General features: G+C 58.6%; 4 protein-coding genes across 8 annotated transcripts; 3 read left to right on the forward strand and 1 right to left on the reverse strand.

The window, feature by feature from the left end:
• The first annotated feature begins 27 nt into the window (after window positions 1-27).
• B3GAT3 (beta-1,3-glucuronyltransferase 3) lies at window positions 28-4,533 on the forward strand. The gene is made up of 5 exons (XM_045893509.3): window positions 28-293; window positions 1,439-1,613; window positions 2,819-3,179; window positions 3,359-3,649; window positions 4,034-4,533. Exons 1-5 carry the CDS (start codon window positions 212-214, stop codon window positions 4,130-4,132), a joined length of 1,008 nt encoding a protein of 335 aa, XP_045749465.1. The 5' UTR covers window positions 28-211; the 3' UTR covers window positions 4,133-4,533.
• A 410-nt stretch (window positions 4,534-4,943) lies between these two features.
• ROM1 (retinal outer segment membrane protein 1) lies at window positions 4,944-7,233 on the reverse strand. Its single transcript, XM_045893518.3, has 3 exons — window positions 5,954-7,233; window positions 5,314-5,560; window positions 4,944-5,198 (listed from the first exon to the last, which is right to left on the reverse strand). Exons 1-3 carry the CDS (start codon window positions 6,541-6,543, stop codon window positions 4,980-4,982), a joined length of 1,056 nt encoding a protein of 351 aa, XP_045749474.1. The 5' UTR covers window positions 6,544-7,233; the 3' UTR covers window positions 4,944-4,979.
• EML3 (EMAP like 3) lies at window positions 7,215-17,125 on the forward strand. 5 transcript variants are annotated; one of them, XM_045893514.3, is made up of 22 exons: window positions 7,215-7,384; window positions 8,202-8,373; window positions 8,455-8,715; window positions 8,823-8,936; window positions 9,995-10,062; window positions 10,231-10,354; window positions 10,578-10,748; window positions 10,943-11,012; window positions 11,102-11,212; window positions 11,455-11,550; window positions 11,931-12,086; window positions 12,249-12,390; window positions 12,857-13,008; window positions 13,093-13,218; window positions 13,309-13,440; window positions 13,902-13,969; window positions 15,100-15,188; window positions 15,260-15,357; window positions 15,489-15,576; window positions 16,096-16,194; window positions 16,475-16,605; window positions 16,685-17,125. In XM_045893514.3, exons 1-22 carry the CDS (start codon window positions 7,363-7,365, stop codon window positions 16,886-16,888), a joined length of 2,694 nt encoding a protein of 897 aa, XP_045749470.1. In that variant the 5' UTR covers window positions 7,215-7,362; the 3' UTR covers window positions 16,889-17,125. The 5 variants fall into 5 exon arrangements, with proteins under 5 accessions (XP_045749470.1, XP_064432373.1, XP_045749471.1 ...); XM_064576303.1 differs by having other exon boundaries at window positions 10,234-10,354; XM_045893515.3 differs by having other exon boundaries at window positions 8,458-8,715.
• Window positions 17,126-17,277: 152 nt separating this feature from the next.
• Window positions 17,278-25,858, forward strand: MTA2 (metastasis associated 1 family member 2). Its single transcript, XM_045893517.3, has 18 exons — window positions 17,278-17,929; window positions 18,664-18,731; window positions 19,154-19,247; window positions 20,852-20,969; window positions 21,103-21,166; window positions 21,347-21,464; window positions 21,759-21,861; window positions 22,037-22,136; window positions 22,277-22,465; window positions 22,571-22,645; window positions 22,771-22,829; window positions 23,020-23,117; window positions 23,240-23,379; window positions 23,661-23,889; window positions 24,093-24,182; window positions 24,454-24,572; window positions 24,676-24,824; window positions 25,037-25,858. Exons 1-18 carry the CDS (start codon window positions 17,902-17,904, stop codon window positions 25,200-25,202), a joined length of 2,007 nt encoding a protein of 668 aa, XP_045749473.1. The 5' UTR covers window positions 17,278-17,901; the 3' UTR covers window positions 25,203-25,858.
• Window positions 25,859-26,962: the final 1,104 nt, after the last annotated feature.

A 26,962-nucleotide genomic window follows, 5' to 3' on the forward strand; every position in this document is an offset into this window, starting at 1 on the left:
AACCCGAGGGGCGGGGTGCAGACTGACCGGAAGTGGGCCCTGGCGGGCGCCGCGGTTCCCACCTCGCGCGAGCCGGTGGAGCGGAGCGTGAGGAAGGCGGGACACGGGGCGGGACCGCTGCAGGGGCGGGGTCTGCAGGCGGGCGGGCGGGTGGGGGGCGGGGACCCCCTAGTCCCCCCCGGACCCCGCCTGCCCGGGCGGCGGCACGGCCATGAAGCTGAAGCTGAAGAACGTGTTTCTCGCCTACTTCCTGGTGTCGATCGCCGGCCTCCTCTACGCGCTGGTGCAGCTCGGTGAGCGGGGCGGGGCGGGGGTGCGGCGGGCCCGCCCGAGGGCGCCCGCCGCCGTGCATCCCGCCCTGGGGATGAACCCCCGCGCAGACACCATTCAGCCGGCTCGGCCCTCCCACAGCCCTCTGCGGCCGCCGGCGCTCTCCCCTCTCTAGGATGCACCGCCGCTTCCCGCCGCACCTCGGATGAAATGCAGACTCTTTCCCAGAGTCCGCAAGGCCCCGCATGATCCTGTGGCCGTCAGCCTTTCCAGCCCCATTCCCTCTCCCACTCGCTCGCTCTGCTCCGCTCCGGCCGCACTGGCTGCGTGACAGGTTCTCGAAAGCCCACGCTCATTGCTCTCTCAAGCTCTTAACCTGTTCCTTCTGGCTGCGGTGTTTTTCTCCCTGCTCTTCCTGGCCGCCGCTTTCTCATGCTTCAGGTCTCAGCTCAAATGTCACCGCCTCAGAGGCCTTCCCCGACCACCTTAGCTAGCGTTAACTCCTCTTTTTCTGGATTCTCTTTTATTCTCTTACGTGTTTCCTTCGTGGCCCTTATCACAATTCGTAGTGATTTTACTAATTTGTTTCTTTGCTCAGTGTCTGCCAATGCCACTAAACTGAAAGCTCCATGAAGGCAGGGACCGTGTCTGCTTTGCTCCCTGCCGCATCCCCAGCACCTAAGGCTGTGCCTCCCACGAGGAGCATTCAATAAATATTTATCCAATAACGGAATCATTGAATTTTATGAGTCTTTGGTCACACAGCCAAGGGAACAGATGGAACGTTGCCTCTTACACAGAGAGACAAGGGCTTAGGGCTTGATCCTCAGGTATTTAAAAGACAGCCCTGTTTCAGGAGATCTAGTTGTTCTTTACGGCTCCAGAAGGCAACATTCGGATCAGCAGGTAGAAGGGATGGAGGCAGATGATTAGCTCAATATCCGAGTGAAAGCTGTAACAGATGGAATTGATTGCAGTTGGAGGGGGCTGCTGATTGAGGCCATGAGCTCCCCCCGACCCCCAATCAAGGGTGTGGAAGGAAGGGTGTGGCTGCCGGGGAAGTTGTCAGGAGATTCCTGCACTGGCTAGTTGAACAAGAAGGTTATGCCCCTTTGGGATGCTCAACATGCTGTGGTTCTCTGCCCCCATCCCTGCTTCCTGGGACCAGGTCAGCCATGTGACTGCCTCCCTCCCCTGCGCGCAGCCGCAGAGCAGCTTCGGCAGAAGGATCTGAGGATTTCCCAGCTGCAAGCCGATCTCCGCCGTCCACCCCCTGCCCCTGCCCAGCCCCCCGAACCTGAGGCCCTGCCTACTATCTATGTTGTTACCCCCACCTACGCCAGGTATGGGCTCTGGTGTACCCCAGAGGCCTGCATGGGCCAGGAGGTTGGGGTTGATGATGAGTTTGGGGAGGCACTGGGCCAGGTGATGTGCCTCAAACTAGGGCACGCCAAATGACGAGATAAATGAACCACAGCTCGCTCTCCTCAAAGATTTGTGGGAAAAGGGTTTTTTTTTCCTAGTAAAATAGACGGGTATACTCTGAAATAGAATACACAGTTCCTAACACATTTTAAGATAGAACAATAAAGTTTCAAGGAAATGTTGAGCTTGCCCATGAGTTCACTCTCTCTCTCAGGGATCCTTTGGTGAGAAAGTTTGAGGATCCCTGACTAAATTGAAATAGGAAAGGGCTTGGCCTTACAGTCATACTAGGGTCTAGAAATAGTACACCAGCTATGATTTACAGTTTACTCTCTACCAGGCACTGTGCTAAGTAAGGGCTTTCCTTTTTTTTTTTTGTAGTTTTTTTGGGGGTACAAACCAACTGGGGAACATGGTTTTGGATCTATAGCTAAAGAGCCTTCCAACACCTCCCTGGAATCAGGTGGCTGACCCATGTAGGCACAGGCAGCTCTAGACCCTGTCCCCTTCCACACACACAGCACCACCCCTGGGGCAGACAGACCAAACTGCAGGAGAAAGAAGCCTAGAAGAGACTGGGCCACACCTTCCCAGTTTCTTGTCTAAACTCAGGCAAATCCTCCCTTGGAGAGGAATGAGGCAAAGGGCTCCTCTAAATCTCTCTACCTGGAAACCCAGGAAGAGGACCTGGCCCTCCTGGTATTTTGGAAAGTCATTATAATTTCATCTTTAAGACAACATTGTTGTAAAATACCGTTATTCTCATTTTCATAGCCAAGGAAACTGAGGTGTGGGGAGATCTGACCCATTTCCCCCAGTGTCTCCCCTATTAAGTTACCAAGCTGGCATTCAAACCCAGATCTGTCTGATTCCAAAGCCTGTGCCCTTAACTTGTAGTCTCCCACAGCCAGAGCCCTGAGGTTGAGGGGGCTGCCGGACATGGGCTGCAGGAACAGGGCAGGTGAGCGCAGTGTGAAGTTGACAGGCAAGAAGGGGAGTTTGGGTGTTGGTTGGGAAAGACCATGGGGGTTACTGGAAGGGACCCAGGAGAAGCTACGTGTAGGGGCGGGAGTGAGCAGATGGTGCCGACCCCTCGCCCTCCCGTGCATCTTTCCCCCTGCAGGCTGGTGCAGAAAGCGGAGCTGGTGCGCCTGTCCCAGACACTGAGCCTGGTGCCCCGGCTGCATTGGCTGCTGGTGGAGGATGCCGAGGGCCCCACCCCACTGGTCTCCCGGCTGCTGGCTGCCTCGGGCCTCCTCTTCACACACCTGGCGGTCCTCACCCCCAAGGCCCAGCGGCTCAGGGAGGGTGAGCCCGGCTGGGTTCGGCCCCGCGGTGTAGAGCAACGGAACAGGGCCCTGGACTGGCTGCGGAGCGGAGGGGGCGCTGTGGGGGGAGAGAAGGACCCCCCTCCAGCCGGCACGCGGGGAGTCGTGTACTTTGCAGATGATGACAACACCTACAGCCGGGAACTCTTTGAGGAGGTGAGCGGTGGGGGGGCGGGGGGATGGGGAAAGAGGCAGGTGGGGCCAGCCTCGCCGGTTGCCTTGGTTACGGGTGGGAGGAGGGGGAGCAGTGGGGCAGAGTGGCCGCAGCGGCCCTTCCTGCTGCTCCCTTGCCCCGGGGCCACACTCTGTCTGTTTCTTCTCTCCTGACCTCTTAGATGCGCTGGACCCGTGGTGTCTCAGTGTGGCCCGTGGGGCTGGTGGGCGGCCTGCGATTTGAGGGCCCTCGGGTACAGGATGGCCGGGTTGTGGGCTTCCACACAGCATGGGAGCCCAACAGGCCCTTCCCAGTGGATATGGCAGGATTTGCTGTTGCCCTGCCCTTGCTGTTGGCTAAGCCCAGTGCCCAGTTCGACGCCACTGCTCCCCGGGGCCACCTGGAGAGCAGTCTCCTGAGCCACCTCGTGGATCCCAAGGACCTGGAGCCACGGGCAGCTAACTGCACTCGGGTAAGGAGCTGGAGGTGGGCAGAAACCTGGCTCTGGGATATGGAATGGTGATGGGGGAAGCGGAGTAAGGCTTTGGGGAGAAGGATCAAAGGATGGGTGTTTGAACCAGGAGGGACCCTCCAGAGCTTGGACTCAACCTTGCTTACTCTCCTGTAGGGGAAGCTGGGAGCCAGGGAAGGAAAGAGGTCTCCTGGGCACCCACGTAGCACAGAGGGGGTAAGGGAGGGGTAAGGCCCATTTTAGAGGCACTAAAGGCCCCTGCCTTTCACACTTTGCAGCCAACGCTGCGTGTGTAGAGGGGGTGAGAGAATCCGTTCCACACTGAGGGCCCCAGAGGCCTCATTACAGCTGGGTCCAGCTCTAACTGAAACGCTCCCGGGACAGGTTCTGGTGTGGCACACACGGACAGAGAAGCCCAAGATGAAGCAGGAAGAGCAGCTGCAGCGGCAGGGCCGAGGCTCAGACCCAGCTGTTGAGGTGTGATGGCAGCCCCACCCTGACTACCACCGCGTCAGGCACGAACCTGGGGGACTGGGCCCCTGGCCTGCCCAGGATGCAGTTTTCCAAATCCTGACCCCTCAGAGCCAGGGGCGGCCCTTCTGCCCCCTCAGCCCCAGGGCGTGGCCCAGCTGCTTCTCCCCTCCCCCAGCCTGCCATGTGGCACTGCCCACAGGCTGGGGACAAGCGGCCCTTGTGTTGAGCCAGGTCAGCCCCGTCTGGGGCAGAGCAGAAGGACAGACACTCAGGAGGGAGGGCTGCTGAGCAACTGGGTAACTTATTGGGGCTGGGCATGCACTGGGGGGCTGGAGGAGCTGGGCTGGACCCTCCCCACCTGAGCATGCTGACCCCCCTCCTACCTCCAGAATAAAAGATCTCAAGCTGGAGGGGCCTCTGGTTTCCTTCTTTGCGCACGTCTGGTTCTTGCGTTTGATCCTTACCAGAGTCAACACCTAGGCGTCCTGGCTTCTCTATCAGACAGAAATCAGTTCTCCCAGGGCCCCCCACCCCCTGGAAGAGGAAGATCAGTGGCTTCAGTCCAAAAGCTTTATTGAGTCTGTGTGCCAGGACCAGTCTCCAGTCCTTCCCATGTCACCTTCCCATCACCCTGGGTGCTTTCTGTTCCCCGGTGGCTCTTGGCCACAGGGTTAGGCCCTGGACACCTAGTTTTCTCGCCGCCCCCATTCCAGCTCCGTGACTATCCTTAACCCCTCCTCTAATCCCAGGGATCCCCCCTCCCCGACCCGGAGCCTTGGTAAGGAGTTGTGAGGTTTTCGGTCTTGTCCATCCCTCCCCCCCTCCCCCCCCATTTCCCACCCGAACGTTCAGGCCACTAGGCCTCAGGTAGACCCTCCTTAGGAGGTGCCTCTTCTGGTGGGGCCTCCTCAGGTGCCGGCGTGTCAGCCACCCCTCCCTGTCGCCACGCTGTTTTCAGCATGTCCTTCAACCCACTGGGAAACAGATAGCCCTGGGTCTCTCCCTCCCCGTCGATGACTCCTCCAAGCCCCTCCAGTGCCGTCTGCAGGTACCGCAGGCCCAGGAGCACCAGAATCTGTGGGGAAGGCAGGGAGAAAGAGGTCAGGGAGGGTCAACTGCTCCTGGGGCCAGGGCTGGAGGCAGTGAGGGGGGCCAGATGGAGGGAGCCCTCAGACACTTTGCTAACTCACCTGCAGCAGGAAGGTGACAGCCAGCATGCTGCCCAGCATGCTCGCCAAGTCCTGCAGTTGCCCCAGCAGCACCCTGTGGCATCCTTGGGCCCAGAGGTTTAGGTTGGGCTGACGGGGATCAAAGAGAGGGTGGACGTGGGGCTCTGAGAGCCGGCTTTGCAGGCAAGGTCTGGGCGAGTGGGGGTTGCAGCAGGAGAAAGGGACACCATCGATCAGATATAGGCCTTCCACGTTGCTCTGGATCCGGCTGCAAAGGGAGGGGCAGGGATGTTAGGATGTCTGGAAATAGAGGCCTCGGGAGAAGCTACGGGGCTCAGGAGTTGAGAAGGGAAAATCGAAAGACCTTTGCTGACTGGTTTACTGTGTGCGAGGCATGCATAATTTATTTACCTTCACAATAAGTCTGTAAGATAGGTCCTATTATATCCATTCTTCAGAGGAGGAAACGGGCCCAGAGCAGTTGGGTAACATGCCCTGGGTCACACACCTAATAAACGGCAGATCTGTAACCCGAGGCTCTCAATCACTACGCTCTGCTCTATTTATTGCCTGTGGGGTGAGGTGGGTTTCGAGGGAGGAGGAGGCGAAGGAGGGGAAGGAGGCCAGGAGGAGTGGGGGAGGGGGGAAACAAAACACTCACTCAACCACGTCCTGGTCATTGGGATCCAAGTAACGGCTGCTGACCCACTGGATCCCAAACCAGTCCTTGTACCCGTGGCGCCCGCAGCAGTGGTGCCTCAGCTGGAGCTCATCCAACAGCCGTTTGGCATGACAGTGTCCGGGCACCTCTGTGTCTTTGTAGTGAGCCAAGGCAGTCCCCAGGCCCTCCTCCAGCCCGGTGTCCAGACTCCCCGGTAAAGCCAGGGCTAGCCCCAGGGCGAGGACCAGAAGACCCCCGCCCCCAGCAGTGCCAACCACCAGCAGTGGGCCCAGGACCTTTCGCCAGGGAGGGTAGTGGGCCGCATCCAGGCTGGCCCTGCTGGCTCCCGCACCCACCAGCCCTGTCCCCAGAGCCACCGCACCGGCTGCCAGGGCAACGTGGGGCAGGGCAGCAAATGGGCAGGAGGGAGCCAAGAAGGTGTGGAGGTGCCACAGCTGGGCCAGGAGGTGCCCGCTACAGAGGAGGGCGAGGGCACCGGCCAGCGCCAGCAGCCAGGAGAGGAGCCAGAGCCCCTGTGCCAGACGGATGCGGGGCTGGAGGGGCAGCACCAGGGGCAACACCGGGGCCATCTCCCATCTCCGCCCAAGGGAAAGCAGAGCTGTCAGGGACGAGGGTTGGCCGCGGCACGATGCTGAGTCAGCCCAGCCCGGCTTGAGCTGGGCTAATGCCACCCTGACCCCAATACCCTGGGAATCCGCGCCCCCCCGCAGCCTTAATAACCCGCTGCCCTGGCCCCTGCCAGCCCCAATTCGAGATGCCTTGGCCTTGCCCCTTAGGAAAAGCCCCGCCCCCGGGCAAGGGGCCCAGTTCGTGACCCCGCCCCTGCCCCCTCGCGGAAGTGGGGAGGGGCCGGTCGGCTCTGGCCCTAGGGGCTAGGCGCTGGGGGCTCGGAGACCAGAGAGGACCCCAGGGAGTCAGGGGGCGGGGATTCCGGCGGGGCCTGGAGGGCGGAGGCCCGGAGGGGGCCCGGGGGTCAGCGGGTTGGCCCTGCCCGTGTCCTGAGCGGCGAGGCCCGGACAGGGAGGGGTTACCAGGCGGCCCGGCCCCCCCCTCGTCCCGCCCCCCCTCCCGCGCTTCCTGGCGGCTCCGCGTCCGGCGCCTGTTTGTGCCGCGGCGCTGGGGCCCGGGACGGCCCCGCCACCCCACCCCCGGGAGCCGAGAGCGGCCCCGGGAGAGTCCGAGGCCCCGGCGGGCCCCGGAGCCGGCCGCCCCCGCCCCACAGCGCCCCCTCCAGGCCCTTTCCCCGCGCCCGACAGCGCCCCCGGGGGGTGGCACGGCACCCGTGCGCGCGCGCCCTGGGGTGCTTCCCCTTCCCCTCTCCCTGGCCATGGCCCCGGCGGCTTAGAAGCCTCCTCCGCCGCCGCCGCTCGGAGCAAGCCGGGGGCCGGATGGACGGGGCCGGGGGGCCCGGTGAGTACGGGGCGGGGCGGGCGGCGTGCCCCTTCCCGGAGCGCCGGCCGGTCGGCCGCTGCCAGTGCCCGACGGCTGTCTGGTGGCGACCCGCGTGCTCCTCGGCCTCAGGGGCTCTGAGCATCCTCCACTGTTCCTCAGGTCGCTCTCCCCAGTTATTTGGATCGCCTACTGTCATTTCGAACTTTCTCAACGTCATCCACTCCCCATGTTACTCTGGGCCCCTCGATGTTTCTCTGTCCCCTGTGTTATTCTGGGCCTCTTCCCCTGGTTTTTCGGGTCGTTTTCCTTCTGACCCGTTACCCTGGGACCTTCACTATGACTCCGTCTCCACTGATACCCTCTCCGGTCAGTCTCTATCTCTTCTCCCGGTCCTCTGAGCCCTCAGATGACTGTAGTCTCTTGTCCCCCTCTTCTTTTGCGCCCCCTCCTCAGTTTCTCTGCCTTCCGGGGAGACCTGAGCCTGCTCTGCGGTGGGCTGTCATCCTTCACCCGCACTGCGCCTCCCTCGGTGGTTCCCACGTTCCTGGGCGGTACTCCATGTTTCCCCCCTGGTACTCCATGGTGCTCCCTGCCTTTGCGGAGGCTGAGACAGCAGCAGGAAGGGAGCTCTGCCAGGCTCCTCGCCTGCCCTGCCAGAAGGAGGCCCTTGATCCTCTACCACCCGTCTCCTCCCCTCTGGGCCAGCCTCCAAGACTGGGGCTGCTTGAAGGGGGTAGTCCTATTGGACAAATGCAAACTTGGGGGAAGACAGAATCCCCTCAACCCCTCTCTTCGGGGTTGGGCACGTTCTGAGTGCTTCTCGCCCCTTTCCCAGGTGAGGGCCCTGCTCCGGAGGCCCTGCAGTCCTTGAGCCGGCGGCTTCAGGTGCAGGAGAAGGAGATGGAGCTGGTAAAGGCAGCCCTGGCAGAGGCCCTCCGCCTGCTGCGGCTGCACGTGCCCCCCACCCCCCTGCAGGACCCTGGCACGCCCGCTCCGCCGCGGGACAGGTATGCCTGTTGTCACACACCCTCTTCCTCTTCCTTCCAGGGACCTCTTAGGGGCATCAGGTTGATTCACTGTCTCCCCAGCAGCCCTGCAGTGCCCCCAGGACTGCCACCCACATGCGGCCCCTCCTTGGTGAGCCGGGGCACCCAGACCGAGACAGAGGCAGAGACGGAGCCATCCCCTGGACCCCCTGGCCTGAGCAATGGGCCCCCAGCCCCCCAGGGGGGCAGCGAAGAGCCTGGTGGGACCCAGTCTGAAGGAGGGGGCAGCAGCAGCAGTGGTACTGGCTCCCCCGGCCCCCCGGGGGTCCTCAGGCTTGTGCAGCCCCCACAGCGTGCAGACACGTAAGTGTCCCGCGGCAGAGCCTGGCCGGGGGGCGGGGGTGGGGGGGGAGGACTGGGGAGCACGAGCGGAGGGAATGATCTTTACCTGCTCACTATGCTCCTACCAGGCCACGGAGAAATTCTTCCTCCTCCTCATCCCCCTCAGAGCGGCCTCGGCAGAAACTCTCCCGGAAGGCAGCTTCCTCGGCCAACCTGCTGTTGCGGTCAGGGAGCACAGAGAGGTGGGCGAGGCTCCCCCCGCGCCCCGCCCCCTGCCCCACCCCAGGCTCAGGCTCTTGACTTTCCACATCCCTCACCTCACTTCCCTGGGTGGGGTGGGGGGACCTCGTTGCCCAACAGGAAGAAAGGAACAAGCACTCCTGGGGCGCCTGCTGTGTTCCCGGCTCTGTGCTAAACCCTCGACCTCCTCCACCTCATTCAGTTCCCACGACATCCTTGGGGGGTAGGTGGTCTCATGCGGTTCATTGTCCAGGTGAGGAAGCAGGCTCAGAGAGGGTAAGTCATTTGCCTGGGGTCACACAGCTAGAGCTAGGATTTGAACCCTACTCCTGACTCCGGTTCTACCATATCACCACATTCCTTCCAAGATTCTAAGAGGTACCAAAAGGCCTCATGATTTTCATTTTCATGGATGACTGTTTTCACAGTTTCAGCTCTACTCCTCAGCTCCCTGCTCCAGTCTACCAGGCTTTATTTCTAGAGAGCAAGGGGAGATTCTAGTGGCTGAGTATAGTTGTCTCAGAGTGCCTACAGGCCCCAGGACACCTGAGTGTTTATTCGAGTCCTGTCCTTGGTCTCCTTTATTTTCTGAAGAGATATTACTACCTTATAATCTAGGGACAGCTGTTTGTGGAATTCACCTGTTACTTTCCTCTGGCGAGATAAGGACTTTCTTGCTTACCTCCCAGATCCCTGAAAGGCAGGCCTGCTGTGCATTCTGGATTCACTTTGGTCCCATTTTACAGATGGAGAAATGAAAAGGCCAGCCAGAAGCCTGGTGGTCTAGAGGAAAGGGCCCCTCCTTGCCATGCCGCCCTGCCTCTCACCAGGCTTTAGGGCTTTGTGCCGTGTGCTCTGCCCCTTTAGCCTAAACCTTCTCATCTCTTAACATGGGGCTGAAAGTGCCCATCTACTTGGGGCCCTGAATGCTCTGAATGCAGACTAAAAGCCTGCAGAGGTGACTGAGGCTCTAGAGGAGCCTCCTTTCTTGTGTCCTGCCCTTTCCCACTTAGGTCTTGGGACCTGACCCCATCCCTCTGCTTTTCTCTCTTCCCAACAGCCGTGGGGGGAAAGACCCCCTTTCCAGCCCCGGGGGTCCTGGGTCTCGGAGGAGCAACTATAATTTGGGTATGTACAGAGGAGTCTGGAAGAACTGGGATGACGGACTTGGGGTTTGGGCTACAGCCCCAGGAGCTATTGTGGGGGACCTGTGAGGTGTGGTGGGTAGAGTTCTGCTCTGGCTTTCCTGAAAGGGAGGCTGCAGGGTGGTGGTTGACACCCCCCTTTTCTCTGTAGAAGGCATCTCAGTGAAGATGTTCCTTCGCGGCCGCCCCATTACCATGTACCTCCCGTCTGGCATCCGCAGCCTTGAGGAGCTGCCCAGCGGCCCACCCCCGGAGACCCTCAGCCTTGACTGGGTGTATCCTGCCCCCTCCAGTCCCATGGGAGCCACGTTTCCCATCTTGGGAACCCCCCCCTTCTTTATGGTTTCCTCCTGGGTCTGCGGTATCAGGAAGCCCTCTGACCCCACCCTCACCATCCTCTGCCAACGGTGCTGCCAGCCAGAAGCTCTTTCGTTGCCCCCTCTCTTCCTCATTCTGCCCTTGGTCTGACCCTTTCCTTGACCGTGATCCCCACTCCAGTTATGGGTACAGGGGTCGTGACTCCCGCTCTAATCTGTTTGTGCTGCGCTCTGGGGAGGTGGTCTATTTTATCGCCTGCGTGGTGGTGCTGTATCGGCCTGAGGGAGGCCCAGGGGGTCCTGGAGGTGGCGGCCAGAGACATTACCGGGGCCACACGGACTGCGTTCGATGGTGAGGGGCCTGGGGCCTGGGAGTGGGCAGCGCCTAGGCGTGGGGATGGTGGGCTTGGCAGGAACAGGGTCGGGGCGGGTGTGGAGGAGCAGGAGGGAAGCTGCTACTTGGCTGCTCTCCAAGCATGGAGAAAGTGTCCTGGGGGGTCATGAGAGACCGACCCCCTTCCCTAGAGCGTCTCCTCCCCCACTTAGCCTGGCCGTCCACCCCGATGGTGTTCGTGTAGCCTCAGGACAGACAGCGGGAGTGGATAAAGACGGAAAGGTAAGGCCAAAGTCAAACACCAGGCAGACAGGATGAAATTCCAGCCTGGCTTTCCTTCACATCCCTGACCCCTTCTCTGACTCCACCAGCCCCTGCAGCCGGTGGTTCACGTCTGGGACTCAGAGACCCTGCTGAAGCTGCAGGAGATTGGACTGGGGGCCTTCGAGCGGGGTGTGGGAGCCCTGGCCTTTTCAGTGGCGGTGAGCTGGCCCTAAAGCCTCTAGAGCCCCCATCTTCCTTGCCCAGGAACCTCCTTCTTGCACCTCACCAGGACGCCTCCGAAGTTCTGGCCTTCCTGAACCCCACCCAGCCGGTTTTCCTGAGAAAGGGACAGGTGTCCACTTCTGCCCGCTCCACCCGTGATGGCAGCCGTGCCTAATGACTGTGAGCCCACAGACCTCTAGGCCTCACTCAGCCCCTCCGATGTGTCCCCCGTTCTCAGGATCAGGGTGCTTTTCTTTGTGTGGTGGATGATTCCAATGAGCACATGCTGTCAGTGTGGGACTGCAGCCGAGGCACAAAGCTGGCTGAGATCAAGGTGAGGAGCGAGTCCGGGTGGCCTGGTGGGGCACTGAGCTTAGGGAGCTAAGAGCAGTGGAGTGCACGGCGAACTCCAGACTTTCCCGTACCTTGACTTCATTTCTGGCTGGGTCACGGGGAGCGAGCCTCTTAGCCTCCCTGAGGCTGTGAAAGGGAACTCTGGAAGTTCTGGCCTCCCGAGGGACCCATAGCGTGCTAGGCATTAGGGTGGGCCTGGCATCATGAGTAACTGGGAGGGGTGCTCTTAGGGGACCAGGAAGGCTTGTCCTGGGGTTTCGGGCCTTCAGCAGACCAGCTGTCAGGATGCACACTGAAGAGTCGCGTAAAGTGAGGGTGCTCAGGGCTTGGGGTGGCTGAATCTGGTTATCTTCCCTTCAGAGTACAAATGACTCAGTCTTGGCCGTTGGCTTCAGCCCTCGTGACAGCAGTTGCATTGTCACCAGCGGGAAATCCCACGTTCACTTCTGGAACTGGAGCGGAGGAGCAGGGCTTCCTGGGAACGGGACCCTCACCCGGAAACAGGGTGTCTTCGGGGTGAGGCGTGGATGGGTGCGGGGTGGCGTGGGAGGACAGGACAGAGGTGGGAGGATTGGTCTGAGGACTGTAGACCCTACTACTCCCCACCCAGCGACGGTCCATGACTTTCAGTCTTTGCCCTTCCCTCTGACCCCTGCTCTCTGCTTGCCTCTCCCCCAGAAATACAAGAAACCCAAGTTTATCCCATGCTTTGTGTTCCTCCCGGATGGAGACATTCTCACTGGGGATTCAGAGGGGAACATTCTCACCTGGGGGCGGAGCCTCTCAGATTCCAGGACCCCAGGCAGGGGTGGGGCCAAAGGTACGTGGTTGGGGGTGGTGGCTCCTGGGAAGTCCAGTACCCCAGAGGGTCTGTGGGAACAAAGAAGAAGATTTTCCTTTTTTTTTTTTTTTTTACCATGAGAGTTGATAGTTGTCTGTGGGCCCCAAGGAAGCCCTCTTAGAGGAGGGCCGTCTGGAAGGGTAGGGACACCATGGCAAAGGGGCAGGGCTGGGGCTTTGGAGTCTGCCAGATCCTGGGGTCATATTTCAGTTTTGCCGCTGCTCGTTTGGCCTTTAGGAAGTTACCTCACGTCTCTGGGCCTCGGTTGTCCAGTCTGTAAACTGGGTAAAATGATAGCCGAGGATCAGAGACCGTATTCAGTAGGTACTCAATAGCTGGGAATTATTACTCTTATTATTATTATTACCGTTGCGACGGTCAGGGCTGCTCAAGTTCCCCACTTCCCGGCACCCCTACGGCATGACCCACTCATGTCTTCCAACAGAGACCTACGGGATTGTAGCCCAGGCCCACGCTCATGAAGGTTCCATCTTTGCCCTCTGTCTCCGGCGGGATGGGACTGTGCTGAGTGGTGGTGGACGGGACCGCCGGCTGGTCCAGTGGGGGCCGGGATTGGTGGCCCTCCAGGAGGCTGAGGTGAGGGCTAGGCTGGGGTCGGGGGGTAGGGAGGAGGAAGAGGAATGGCCAGGGGGCCCCTGACTTCCCGCCACCATCCCGCAGATTCCTGAACACTTCGGGGCTGTGCGGGCCATTGCGGAGGGGCTGGGCTCCGAGCTGCTGGTGGGAACCACGAAGAATGCATTGCTGAGGGGAGATCTGGCTCAGGGCTTCTCCCCTGTAATCCAGGTTGGGGGGCCGAGGGCTCCTGGGGTGGGGGAGGAGGGCAGGAAGAGCTACTGAGGCGGGGCAGAGGTGACAGCCCACGCTCCGCTGCAGGGCCACACGGATGAGCTCTGGGGGCTCTGCACGCATCCCTTCCAGAACCGCTTCCTGACCTGTGGCCATGACCGGCAGCTCTGCCTATGGGATGGGGAGGGCCATGCGCTGGCCTGGAGCATTGACCTCAAGGTAGAGCCCCGCGTCCCTGGCTCCCCAATGCCACGCCCACCATGGCTTCTGTGGCCGCCACTCCTTCCCCAACATCCTTTTCCCTTCTCCCCAGAGGCCACCAGTTTGTACTGGTATGGCTATAAGGGCTACTAAAATCTCCATCCTTCTATGCAGATGCCTCCAGTGCCCCCTGAGCACTGCCCCCTTGCCCCCGAAGCCCCAGACCTCCCCTCGATCCAGCAACAAATGGTTACTCTCCAGCACAGCTTCCCAGCTCAGTTCTGGTTGTTAAATATTTTGAGTATCGCCTCATTTAGGCTCCAGTGACACCCTGCCTCCACCCCAGGTCTACTGTCCCTCTCCTCCCCGTCTCATCCTTGGGAGGAGAAGGCTTTGGTGTTACCAACATGACGAGGTGTCCATCCGGGAACCTTCACTAGAAAGGCATCTTCTTGAATTCACCTTCTCCCCCCTCCCAGGAGACTGGTCTCTGTGCTGACTTCCACCCCAGTGGGGCAGTCGTGGCCGTAGGACTGAACACAGGGAGGTGAGAGGAGCCAGGATTCCTGGGAGGGGAAAGCAGGAGGTATGGGAAGCATTCCCCGGTTGTGGGGTGTGCGTGTGGGGGCGGGGAGGAGTGTGGCTGCTGCCTGCTCAGAAGCCCCAACTGCACCTTCCCAGTGCTTTTCTCTGCAGCCCGGGCCTCCCCTGCTCTCCTGTGGCAACTGTCATCACTCAACCACTCTCCCCTCCGGGCCTGGAGTGGAGGACGTGGCAGCTTAGGATAGAGGAGCAGTGTGGATAGGAGGGGTTTGGGAGAGACTAACAAAGGGAAGTGACAGGCTTACGACTCCATAAGGTCCTCCTACTCAGCCCTTGTACTCCTTTCTTAGAGGCATCTCAGCCTCTCAGCCTTTATTTCTCCTTAGCCCCTTCCGGTTTCCTAGCATAAGAATGCAGTGTTGGGGGCACCTGGGCAACTCAGTTGGTTAAGCGTCCAACTCTTGATTTCGGCTCAGGTCATGATCTCAGGGTAGTGAGATGGAGCCCTGCGTGTGCTCTGTGCTAGGCATGGAGCCTACTTAAGATTCTCCCTCTGCCTCTCCCCACTCTCCCTCTCTGTTTATTTATTTTTCTAATATTTTATTTATTTATTTCAGAGAGAGAGAGAGGGAGAGTGAAAGCATGAGGAGGGGGAGGGGCAGAGGGAGAAGCAGGCCTCCCGCTGAGCAGGGAGCCCGATGCCAGGCTTGATCCCAGGACCCTGGGATCAGGACCTGAGCCGAAGGCAGGGGCTCAACTGACTGAGCCACCCAGTTACCCCAACCCTTTCTTTTTTAAAAAAAAGGTGTGGGGCGCCTGGGTGGCTCAGTTGGTAGAGTGGCTGCCTTCGGCTCGGGTCATGATCCCGGAGTCCTGGGATCGAGCCCTGCATCGGGCTCCCTGCTCAGCGGAGAGCCTGCTTCTCTCTCTCCCTCTGCCTGCCTCTTTGACTGCTTGTGCTCTCTATCTCTCTGTCAAATGAATAAATAAAATCTTAAAAAAAAAAAAAAGATGCAGTGGCAACTTGTCTTCATCACAGCTGTTCTGTCTGTGTCTCTGAGAGTCCAACTTTCCAACCTCCACCTTGTCCAGGACAGGTAACCTCTCACCTGCTTTCCACCCCCTCCCTTCCAGGTGGCTGGTTTTGGACACAGAGACCCAGGAGATCGTGTCGGACATCACTGACGGCAATGAGCAGCTCTCAGTGGTCCGGTACAGCCCAGGTGGGAGTCACCCCCACCCCGGACCCAGACCTGTCCCTGGCCCTTCCTTCTCTGAGTGACTGTCTTTGTAGATGGGTTGTACCTGGCCATCGGTTCCCATGACAACATGATCTACATCTATAGCGTTTCCAGTGATGGTGCCAAGTCCAGCCGCTTTGGCCGCTGTGTGGTGAGGAAGCTGGGGTGGAGGGTGGGGCATTACCATAGCAGGTAAACTCCTTGAAGGGGTCTAATGCACTAGGGGGATCTGGGGAGGGGAAATGGTAGCTACATTTTTAGTCTCTTGACCCTTGCTCCTAGGGTCACTCCAGCTTCATCACTCATCTTGACTGGTCCAAGGATGGGAGTTTCATCATGTCCAATTCTGGGGACTATGAGATCCTTTACTGTGAGTGAAAGTAGGGGAGAGCATGGGGGACGGGTAACCAGGTGGGTTTTATTTGGTTGAGGGGGGCTGCTGGTTGGGAGCGGTTGAGGGAGAGTATGTAGGGAACTCCAGGTGGAGGGGCTGTTACATAGGGAGGGGGATATGCGGTTGGAATTGTACACATAGGAGAAATACTGTGATTTGGACCCCCCCCCCACAGTTTTACACCGTGTCTTTCCGCACGAGGACTTGAGGGAGTTGAAAAATGTACTAGGAAGAGGTTGTTCTGGACAAGTGTCTCCGGGCAGGTGTGGAGGGATTGACTTATCTAGGGAGGAGGAACCGATGAGAAGCTGTTCGGAGAACTTCAGCAAGAATTCAGGAAGCACATGGGGCTGGGTTTTGTCCTGGGCTGAGGGCTGCCACGGTGACCAGATCACATGTCACTACCTCAAGCCTGTCTTTCCAGCCTGCCCTTCCCGGTGTCTTCCCGACTGAGGGCAGGGTTAGAGCTGAGCTGGGTGGGCTCTCTCTCCCCAGGGGACGTGGTTGGAGGCTGCAAGCTGCTGAGGAATCGCTATGACAGCCGCGACCGGGAGTGGGCCACCTATACCTGCGTGCTGGGCTTCCACGTCTATGGTGAGCAGGGCCTTGGAACCTTGCGGGAGGGGTGGGGTGGGGGGCAAGGTGGAGCCCGCCCTGGGCTCGGGACGCAGGGCATGTGTCGAGGGGCGGGCGTCAAGAAACCGGCGGATCCAGCCCGGGAGGCCCCTCAGGCCCTGGGCTGTCGGGACTGGGAAGGATTGCCTGGAACGCGGCCGGTGGGTGGCCGCGGCTGCCTGGGCGTCGGAAACGGTGCGGCCCTGGGCCGTGGGTGGCCACGGGGAGGAGGCCGCACTGAGGCCGGCCGCCGTGCTAGGCGTGTGGCCAGACGGCTCGGATGGCACCGACATCAACTCCCTGTGCCGCTCCCACAACGAACGCGTGGTGGCCGTGGCCGACGACTTCTGCAAAGTGCACCTGTTCCAGTACCCGTGCGCGCGTGCCAAGGTGAGGCCTCCCGGGGCCTCTGGGGCCGGGCGGGCCCGGGGCTCCGCGGCCGCCGCAACTCGGTCTCCTTCCCGCCCAGGCGCCGAGCCTTGTGTACGGCGGCCACGGCAGCCACGTGACCAGCGTCCGGTTCACGCACGACGACTCGCACCTCATCTCGCTGGGCGGCAAGGACGCCAGCATCTTCCAGTGGCGAGTGCTGGGCGCTGGGAGCGCGGGGCCGGCGCCCGCCACGCCCTCTCGAACCCCCTCCCTGTCCCCCGCCTCCTCTCTCGACGTCTGACAGCTGCGGGAGGGGACCCACCGGCCCTGCGGCGCGGCTCCGCCCCACCCGAAGCCCCCAGGACCAGGGGCCGACCTTTCCTGGACTTCGAGACATTCCCGATCGCGCGTTTCCCTGGAGGGGGCGAATGGCACCCCCGCACACACTGTAGAGACCCGCTGGCTGAGCCGGGCAGCCCCAGCCTGGGCCCTGACTCCCGCCGCCTGCTGAGGGGCAATAAACCAAAAGCAAAGTCGCCTCCCAGTCCTTTTGTGGGGCGCGGCTGGGCGCCTCCGGGGCCCTGTGGGGGTGGCGATGAAGAAAAAGAGGAGTTTGGAAAGGGTAGGGGAGCGTAGGCCGCTCATGCAAATAACAGGCAAAGCCGCTTGCAAATAACCGGGCCGAGCGCAAAGGCGCGCGAGTCTTTCGGGGCCGCAGGAGGAGCTGCAGGGCTCCGGCGAGGAGAGGGTTAAGCCCAACTCTTCTCCCGCCCTCGGAGGAGGGGCCGAGCTGCAACGGAAATAACCGAGCGCCGGGCCGCGGTTGGCCGGAGGGAGCCGAATCTCTTCCGGAAGTAGCCGATCTCTGGGGTCTCGCTCTCCGACCTGAGTCGAGGGCCGGGCCTTGTTCTCCGGATCGGCCGAAGGTGTTCCGGAAGGAGGCGAACCCCGAGGCGGGCAGGGCAAGCCTTCCCCGCGGCCGGCAGAACCCAACATCTGGTGGGGCTCGGCGAGCGGGGAGTGGGGAGCCGGAGCCTGGCTCCGGTCCGGCGGGAGCCGAGCTCGCTCCGGAAGAGGCCGAGCGGACCGGCGCTGGCCTCGGCGTCCCGGGCTTGAGGTGGTAGCGGCGGCGGCGACAGCGCGGGCCGGGATGAACCGCGACGGCTGAGGCGGCGGAGGTGCCGGCTGCGCGGCCCCGACCGAGACTTCCGCGAAGCGCCAGCCCCGCGCTTGGGGCTTCGCTGCGAGCCGAGCCCTGCTCCCGCGAGCCTCCCGGACCCCTTTGTGCGTCCAGAGGCGGCGGCGGGAACGGCCATGGCGGCCAACATGTACCGGGTGGGGGGTGAGTACCGGGCGCAGGGGCTGCGGGGTCTGGGGCGGGGGAGGTCGGGGTCCGGGGCCGGAGAGGCTCGGCACCCGGCAGTGCGGGGAGCCGCGCCTGGGGCGGCGTGGTCCCGGGCGCGGACCGGAACCGGAACCGGGAACATGGGGAGCGAGGGCGCGGGGAAGGCGCCGCGGCCCCGGGAGAGGCTGCGGGCAGCCCCGACGGCACTCTCAGGGTTGCCTCGGGGGCCCCTGGGTCGGGGAGCGGGGCCTGGGAAAGTGGTTCGGAGGGAGCTGACAGGGCAGGCAGGGGGCGCGGGGGGCCGGGGCGACCGCTCTGCCACCTGAGCGGGAGCCGACGGGAGGTTTCCTCCCCCAGGGCGTTATTGTGCGCCTGGGTTCTACACGGTGAGGGCCCTGCGCTGGAGTCAACAATTGCTCGCTCGGCCGAGACTGGGGTGCACCTCCACTGCTGAGTTGTGGGGACTGCAGGGGGACCCCCTGCTTCTCGTCTCTTCCTTAAGGCTCACTTTTGAGTGAAGGATTTGATAAAAGAACTAGGTGGTCAGGGGTGGTGGTGGGGGAAACCCCCTGTTTTCTCGTAGTCTCTCCACTTCCACATTTTAGCGTCCTCTCTACCTGGACCCTTATCCTTTTGGTCCTTTCGGGCCTACTTTTCTCTCCTACCCTGGTGCTCAGTTTTTTCCATCTCCTCCTCTGATCTTACCGATGCCTCCCCACCCCCTCCTACAGATTATGTCTATTTTGAAAATTCTTCTAGCAATCCTTACCTGGTTCGACGGATTGAGGAGCTCAACAAGGTGAGTGGAGCAGAGTCCCACCCCTGTCCTGTCCTGCCTCCCCTCTCCCCCTCCTGGGGGGTCTTTTTTCTTCTGAGGTCACTAACTTCAGGTGGAGGCCAGAGGGGTGGGGGTGGGGAACCAACCCTATTCTAAGTGCCCATTCATATTCATTCATTCATTCATTCATTGGATGTTTTCAGGAAAGGCTTTTGAGAGTTGAGTGGGAACTTTCCTGGTCTATCTCTTGGGGGCTAAGGAAAGGGACAGTCTGGGGAAAAAAAAGTTTGGAAGTCTGTCCTTAAGTGTAAGTCTCTTTATCCATAATTTCTTGGGTTTTTCTACTTACACCCGTTAGAACCTTATTCACTGTTGTTAGTTTCTTCTTTATATGTTTCCACCTTTAAATGACCAATTTTTACTGCCATTTTTTATCCCCTTAGACTGCAAATGGAAACGTGGAGGCAAAGGTTGTGTGCCTTTTCCGGCGAAGGGACATTTCTAGTAGCCTCAACAGCCTGGCTGATAGCAATGCCAGTGAGTGTCTTCGCACCCCCACCTCACCCTCACCCCCCCCCCCCCGACTCCCCCTCCCCATGATCTGAGGCCAGGGCATGTCCCTGCAGGTGTTTCCCCTGGTAGCATGCCCAAAGCAGGGGTGTGAGTTTGGGGGTGGGAAATGCCTGGTCTGCGGAGGGAGGCCTGTTTTTACATGTTGGGGTTGGAAGCAGCGTGGAGAGACCAAGATAAGGAAAGCCAGAAAATGGCCTGTGTGTGACTGTGTGTATCTGAATGATGGGTGTAAAAGAGATGATAGTATTTAAATAGGGGATGAGGAAGGCGTTTAGAGAAGCAAGACCCTTGGGGGACAGTTTTGGGTACACTGAGACAATGGGTGGTGACTGTAAAGGTCAAGGTTGAAGAGGAAGAGCTTGTACTTAGAAGCCTGCGTAACAGGGAAGCGGCCTAATTTTATGATCACAAGGTAGTGAGAATACATTGAAGGGAGAGAATAGGAAGTTAGAAAAGTTTTCTTGCCCTTTTTCCTCTTTCTCACCCGTTCTGTCTTCTCACCACTCCATTTTACATCTTTCCCTTTTGCCTTATTTTTTCTTTTTATGTCTTCATCTTCCTTTAAAAAACATATTTCCTTCAGTTTTCCTTTGTTTCTTTTTCCTTTCCTGCTTTGGCTTTCTTTCCTCTTCCTCTTGTTTCTCCTTCTGAAATTACTTTCCTTCTTTCAGGCGGCTTTGGGCATGAAGGGGTTAAGGAGGAGCTAGGCCTACCAAGTTCTCTGCCCCTCTGGGGTTTCCAGCCCCATCTGGCAGGGGCTGACCTTGGCCTTGTCCAATCAGAAGGGGTGGGGGGGTGTGGTTCCCCCCCCCTTGCCTGAGCACAGGGTTTCCGGAGCACACAGGCGAGGGGTGGAGCCTGCTGCACCCCCACCTCCCCCCCTTCTCCCTGAGGTTGGGAACAATGCACCAATGAGCCTGGGCCTGTGGCTGTCCTGCCCCCTCCCGCTTTGGTTGGCCCCCAGCCAAGTTAACCCTTTCCACCAAGGTTTCAGGGCAAAGTCGCAGTGCTTGGGGAAGAAGGTGTTGGCACTGGCTTGAGAGGTACTGTCCTTGGAAGCCCCATAAACAAACTATCATTAGCCAAGTGGACAGTGAAGGGTAGTTAGGGTTGCATTTTGTTTAAGAGCAAAGAGACTCCTGAAATCTGAAAAGAAGAACGGTAAACACAACCTTGTGTGATGATTTTTCACCTTATTGGGTTTCTGGACCTCAGGCTGGTTTAGCAAGAGAGACGAGTGTAATATTCTTGCTGGGCCTAATGTGGGCAGATTTGTGCTTTGTGAGTGGCGTCTGAGCATTGGCACCTGGGTTTGGGATGTGTCTCTGTGGCATTCTTTGCACTCTCAGCAGCTATTCGCAAGGCATTAGTGATGGGGAGTTGGGAGCACTATAACGGGGAAGAGGGCTAAGCGGGAAAGCTGGTGGGCCAAGGGTATGAGAGGCAGATGCCCGGGGAACGTGAAAAAGCCAGCTGGAATAGGAAGTGTTTTCCCTGGGTTAGAGTTTCCAAGGTGGCTTCTTTCTGAATTAGTTTCTGACTTGGCTTCTTCCTCCTTCATCTCCCAGGGGAGTTTGAGGAGGAATCAAAGCAGCCAGGGGTGTCGGAGCAGCAGCGACATCAGCTGAAGCACCGGGAGCTTTTTCTTTCTCGGCAGTTTGAATCGTTACCAGCCACGCACATACGGTATAGGACAGTCCAGGCCACTGTGGCCTGCATGCACTTCTTTAGAAGCTGGAGAGGAGGGGGTGGTGTATTGGAGGTACTGTGGCGAGGGAATGAGGAGCTCACCCAGGGTTTTCGGACCTCTCTTCTGTAGGGGGAAATGCAGTGTGACCCTCTTGAATGAGACTGACATCTTGAGCCAGTACTTGGAAAAGGAGGTGAGAAAGAGGTGCTGGGAGAAGGAGCAGGGTGGGTATGCCCCAAGAGGAGGCCAGAGGAAAGTAGAACTGTGATGAAGTATAGGTTGACAGACTGCCTGTCTTGGGAACTCTGGATCCTCCCCACTGCCCCCCGCCTCTGAGGACTGCTGCCTGCTTACCTTCTCTTCCCATCTCCAGGACTGCTTTTTTTATTCACTGGTGTTTGACCCTGTGCAGAAGACACTTCTAGCTGATCAGGGGGAGATCAGAGTTGGTTGCAAATACCAAGCTGAGATCCCAGATCGCCTGGCAGAGGGTAAGCAGCAGGACGGGCTGTATGGCTACTGGGTCATTGAACATGGTAGGGTCTGTGAATGGTGTGCCGTGGAGTTGTACGCTGCATAGTCTTCATGGCTCTATGCTGCCACCCTGACGGTATGGGACCCTGGGAGCCTGAGAGGGGCAAATGAGCACAGTTGGGAAGAGAAGTCGGAGAGTTGAGATGGCTGATAGAATCCTGGCAGGAGGCCAGGAGGAACGAGGTGCTGTTGTGTCAAGACACTTATCCTCCTTTCCCTGTCCCTGATGTTGCCATCGTCCTGTTCCCCAGGAGAATCTGATAATCGGAACCAACAGAAGATGGAGATGAAGGTCTGGGACCCAGACAACCCTCTCACAGACCGGCAGATTGATCAGTTTCTCGTGGTGGCCCGGTGAGGGGTGGGTGGATGGGGAAGATGGGCTGGGGGCGGTGTGGACATCTTGCATTGAATTCTCAGAGGTGGACTTGATTTTTTTTTTGGCATGGGTGTTTTCCTTATTTGGCTTAGTTCCTCAGCCCACTCATGCCTTCTTCTTTCCCTCTTGACTTCCCAATCTCTCCCTCAGAGCTGTGGGCACCTTTGCAAGAGCTCTAGATTGCAGCAGCTCCATTCGGCAGCCAAGCCTGCACATGAGCGCAGCCGCCGCCTCCCGAGATATCACCCTGGTAAGCAGAGGCGGCTGGGCAGTTGGACAGGCTGGGCTCTGTGGGGACCTGCAGAGCCTGGAGACAGGAGAGGAGAAGGGTCTCTGAGAGTGTGGTGCGGAGGGGCTCGGGCCATCAGCGTTGTTTCCTTTTTTCTGTAGTTCCATGCAATGGATACGCTGCAGAGGAACGGCTATGACTTGGCTAAAGCCATGTCGACCCTGGTGCCCCAGGGGGGCCCGGTGCTATGTCGGGATGAGATGGAGGAGTGGTCTGCCTCAGAGGCCATGCTGTTTGAGGAGGCCCTGGAGAAGTATGGGAAGGATTTCAATGATATTCGCCAGGACTTTGTAAGTGGATGGGGCTGGGAGGAGAGGTGGGGAAGAGTTGACAGGTGAGGGAACCAGGACCTGGGGTCAGATGCCAGTTCTGCTTTCTTTCCTCTGCCTCCTTAGCTGCCTTGGAAGTCACTCGCCAGCATAGTCCAGTTTTATTACATGTGGAAGACCACAGACCGCTATATTCAGCAGGTACGGGCTGGGCTGGGAAGGCTGGACCAGGGGCCTCCTGCTCACTTCTGCCTTTGGGAGTTGATGACATCCTCCTGCAGAGGTGCTCTGATCCTTCTCTTTCTTTCTTTTTTCCTTTCCTGCAGAAAAGATTGAAAGCTGCTGAAGCAGACAGCAAACTAAAACAAGTCTATATCCCTACCTAGTAAGTGTGGTAGGTGGGGGAGGCTGGCGCATTTTCTTTTTCTTCCCCTCTCCCCCAACTCATGCTTTTCTCAGTGATTGGCAGTGGGCAGGAGTCAGGGTCAGAGAGTCAAATGGTGATAGAGACGAGGTGGAAATGGGATTCTCTTCCTTGACCAGTTCCTGGTTTCTCCCCACACTGTTCCCATTAGTACTAAGCCAAATCCTAACCAGATCATCTCTGTGGGCTCGAAACCTGGCATGAATGGCGCTGGATTCCAGAAGGGCCTGACTTGTGAGAGCTGCCACAGTGAGTTCCAGGGAAGGATAGGGATGTTGGGGGTGGGTGAGGTCTTCTCTGGCCCAAGGACCTGAGGGGCTCAGGTGGCGTATTTTTCCCAAGCCTCCTCCCTTCTCTCCACGCTCCTACAGCCACACAGTCTGCTCAGTGGTATGCCTGGGGCCCACCCAACATGCAGTGCCGCCTCTGTGCTTCCTGTTGGATCTACTGGAAGAAGTATGGGGGACTGAAGACCCCGACCCAGCTTGAGGGGGCCGCTCGGGGCACAACAGTAAGGACTGATGGGGAATAGGCAGGGGAGAGCAGTAGGCATATTGATGTGAGCTTTAGATGAAGGCAAGAATACCCAACCCCTTAAATGGTGATGGTTTGGTGATGGTGTGATGTATATGTGGGTGGGGAGGGGGTGCTCGATGATGGTTGGAGAGACAGGTAGGTTGGGATGGCAGTAAAGAGATCAGGCAGGAATAAATGGCTTTTTGCAGAGAATGGAAGAAAGGAGAGCCTCAGTGCCCATCTGGGTTCTCCCTTTTTCCCATGTCTTTCTTGCAGGAGCCACACTCGAGGGGTCATTTGTCTAGACCTGAAGCCCAAAGTCTCTCCCCCTATACGACCAGCGCCAACCGGGCCAAGCTACTGGCTAAGAACAGGCAAACATTCCTGCTCCAGACCACAAAGCTGACCCGTCTGGCCAGACGCATGTGCAGGGACCTGTTACAGCCGAGGAGGGCTGCCCGACGACCCTATGCCCCTATCAATGCCAATGCCATCAAGGCGGAGTGTAAGGGCAGGAGTGGTGGGGCTAGTGGCAGGTCGGGATGCTCTGGCCAGAAAGCAGAGCAGAGACCAGTGTTGCTCAGGATGTTTAATGACAGCAGGGATAGCAGGCCACAGCGCTTGGGTAGGAGAGTAGATGTGTCTCCTGGCCGTAGGAGAGGCCTGAATAGCGAAGCCCCTTCAAGAACCTCCTTCTTTGTCCTCTAGGCTCCATTCGACTTCCTAAGGCTGCGAAGACTCCATTGAAGATTCACCCGCTGGTGCGGCTGCCGCTGGCAACCATCGTCAAAGATCTGGGTAGGGGATGGAACCGGTTAGGTGGTGTCATGTTCTCTGTCGTCCTTTCACTGTCAAAGTCCAAAGAGATTTAGTCTAACAGCCTGTACTTTTGTACGTTAATAACAGTTCTCATAAGCTATCCATAGTGAATGCTAAGGTCACACCCATGTGCTAATTGCTTGCCAGACCCCTCCCCCCATCACTGCTTTTGGGGATGCCCAGGGAAACTACATAGAGAAGAAGAAGCATGAAAGTTCTCTTAAGTTTTCTCTTACATTTTTCATGGCAGTGGCCCAGGCGCCTCTGAAACCAAAAACACCTCGGGGTACCAAGACACCGATCAACAGAAACCAGCTGACCCAGAACCGGGGTCTGGGGGGCATTATGGTGAAACGGGCCTATGAAACTGTGAGTTGACAGCTGGAGTGGGCCAGGCTGATTGGGTGGGCTTTTATTTCTGATTGGAATCTGTGAGTCCTCTCTCATTGTGCTGCCCCCCCCCCCCCCCCAGATGGCAGGAGCAGGGGTTCCCTTCTCTGCCAATGGAAGGCCTCTGGCCTCAGGGATTCGTTCAAGCTCACAGCCAGCAGCCAAGCGTCAGAAACTAAACCCAGCTGATGCCCCCAATCCTGTGGTGTTTGTGGCCACAAAGGATACCAGGTAGGCAGGCCACCATGGGAGGGGCTGAGAGGTTGACAACCCAGATTGGTGGGTAAGGATAATAGTTCTGAGCAAGACCGCTTCCAGCAAGACTGGGTGCAGAATGGGGATGTCAGGAAAGAATGGGCCGGAAGGCAGAACTGGAGTGTGGAATGTGGGGTTTCACCTCGAGAGTCTTCGTTTTTTTATTCCATTCTTCTTTTCCTGGCCAGGGCCCTGCGGAAGGCTCTGACCCATCTGGAAATGCGGCGAGCTGCCCGCCGGCCCAACTTGCCCCTGAAGGTGAAGCCACCACTGATTGCAGTGCGGCCCCCAGTCCCACTGTCTGCACCCGCACATCCTGCCAGCACCAATGAGCCCATTGTCCTCGAGGATTGAGCATCTGTGGGGGAAGGGAGGTGGGCTGAAAGCTAGAGGGTGGGTGCCCAGGGCATCCAACCTCCCTTCCCTCTAGTATCAAAGGGAATGAGGAGTGAGGGAGGGAGGGAGCAAGTGAGTGTGTCTTTGGAGGGGTTGGGCGCCCTCTGGTGTTACCACTTGGAGGCTTGTCCCCTTCGCATGCTTCTCCACACCTGGTGGTGGAGGGCACACTGCAGGAACTTGACCCATTGTGGGAACCTAGCCTGTTTTGGGGGGTAGGACCCACAGTTGTCTTGGACAGTCTTGTGGGGAGGGTTTTTTAATTTTTTAAAAATTTTGCCTCCCTTTGTGAAGGGATGGGGGAGGGGAAGAGTAAATCCATAGGAGGTGGTGGTTGGGGGAGGGGGGCGTGCACTGCCATGACTGCCATGTCTTTTTTTTTCTAATGGGGGTTTCTCTTCCTGTCCGGTGTCCGGACTTTCCTAATTGGAGTATGAAGCCCCTAAGCTGGCATCAACCCCAGCCCATGCTCTCTCTTTTCCTTCCCTCCCTGTGCCCCCTCCGCCTTTTGTACGCCAATTCTCAGAAATAAAGATCTTTTGTCCATTTTTTTAATCTCGGATTCTGTAATTGGTTCTTACAGCAACAAATAAAAAGCTGTTTTCTTCAGCTTCTCCTGGCTCAGCTGTTCTCTGCCATGGGTGTGTGTGTGGGGGGGGGGTGGTAGTGGGGAGAGTGGTCTTAATTGGGAAAATAAAGGACAAAGGATAATAAAGGAGATACAGATGGGACTTGCCCTGGGAACAGCTTTAGGAGATAGGCAGCATGGACAGGCAGCCTGTTCAGCTAGCTTTCTCCGGGGGCCCAAACTGCTCCCCAGATCCCTGTGGTGCTGGAACCCAAGCTCCTCTAGATACATACAGATTCATTCAGAACAGTTGGAATGAGAGGACTCTGGGTGGTTGGTGGCTTCCACAGGAAGGGAGGTGTGAAGGTGCTTTTCCTTTTATTTCCCAACCCTTACTCACCTCTCAGGAAATTCTGGGAGTTGCTAGAGGCCAGGGCAAGATGTAGCCTACCTTGGGGATACTGCAGTCTCTTACCACCCAGCTTTGTGGTATATTTGCACAGATTGCTGCTCAAGGATTCCCAAGACTAGCCTCAGCACCTGCCTTGATATCCAGGCCCATTCTAGAACCGTCTCCTGCTTTCTTGGGTTTGGGAAACGGAAGCCTGAGCAGGGCCCAACAGGAGGAGCACCCTTGAATGTACAGGAAGTTAGGCCTACTATGTGTTCCTTCTGCACTTCCTTACAGATAGGGGAACAGCCTCAGCAGTTGGGACTTGCTTAAGGTTACAGACCTTCAGATGTCTGCCTCAGGTCCAGTGTGCTTTTCACAGTCCAAAGCTGTGGGCCAATAACTACAGCAGGAGCTGCTTAGCCCGTCGGAGAGTTACCTCCATTTCCTGTTCTCTGCCCCTGGGGCCTCCCCGCTCCTTCACTCTCCCCATTCCGAGCTTACACCTGGGCAGTATCGGGAGGAGTTGACCACTATACCAGTCTGGGGAAAGCAGCATTTTCTTCCAACAGTCTTCACTCTGCTGCCACCAAAGTAGGTCCCACCGCATGCCTGGAGTGGGCTGGTGGCTCTAGCGCCTCGTGGCTACACTCCACGCAGCCCACTCTTGCGGAAGGAAAGCCTGACTCACGGGGCCGCAGCGATCTGGTTGTGGCTGAGTGGAGTCTGGGAGGTGCCCAGTGGGGCAGAGCTCCCCAA

This window comes from Mirounga angustirostris, unplaced genomic scaffold (assembly GCF_029215605.1).
Source record: "Mirounga angustirostris isolate CCGP_5_RB_7025 unplaced genomic scaffold, mMirAng1.0.hap1 SCAF_13, whole genome shotgun sequence".
NCBI lineage: Eukaryota > Metazoa > Chordata > Mammalia > Carnivora > Phocidae > Mirounga > Mirounga angustirostris.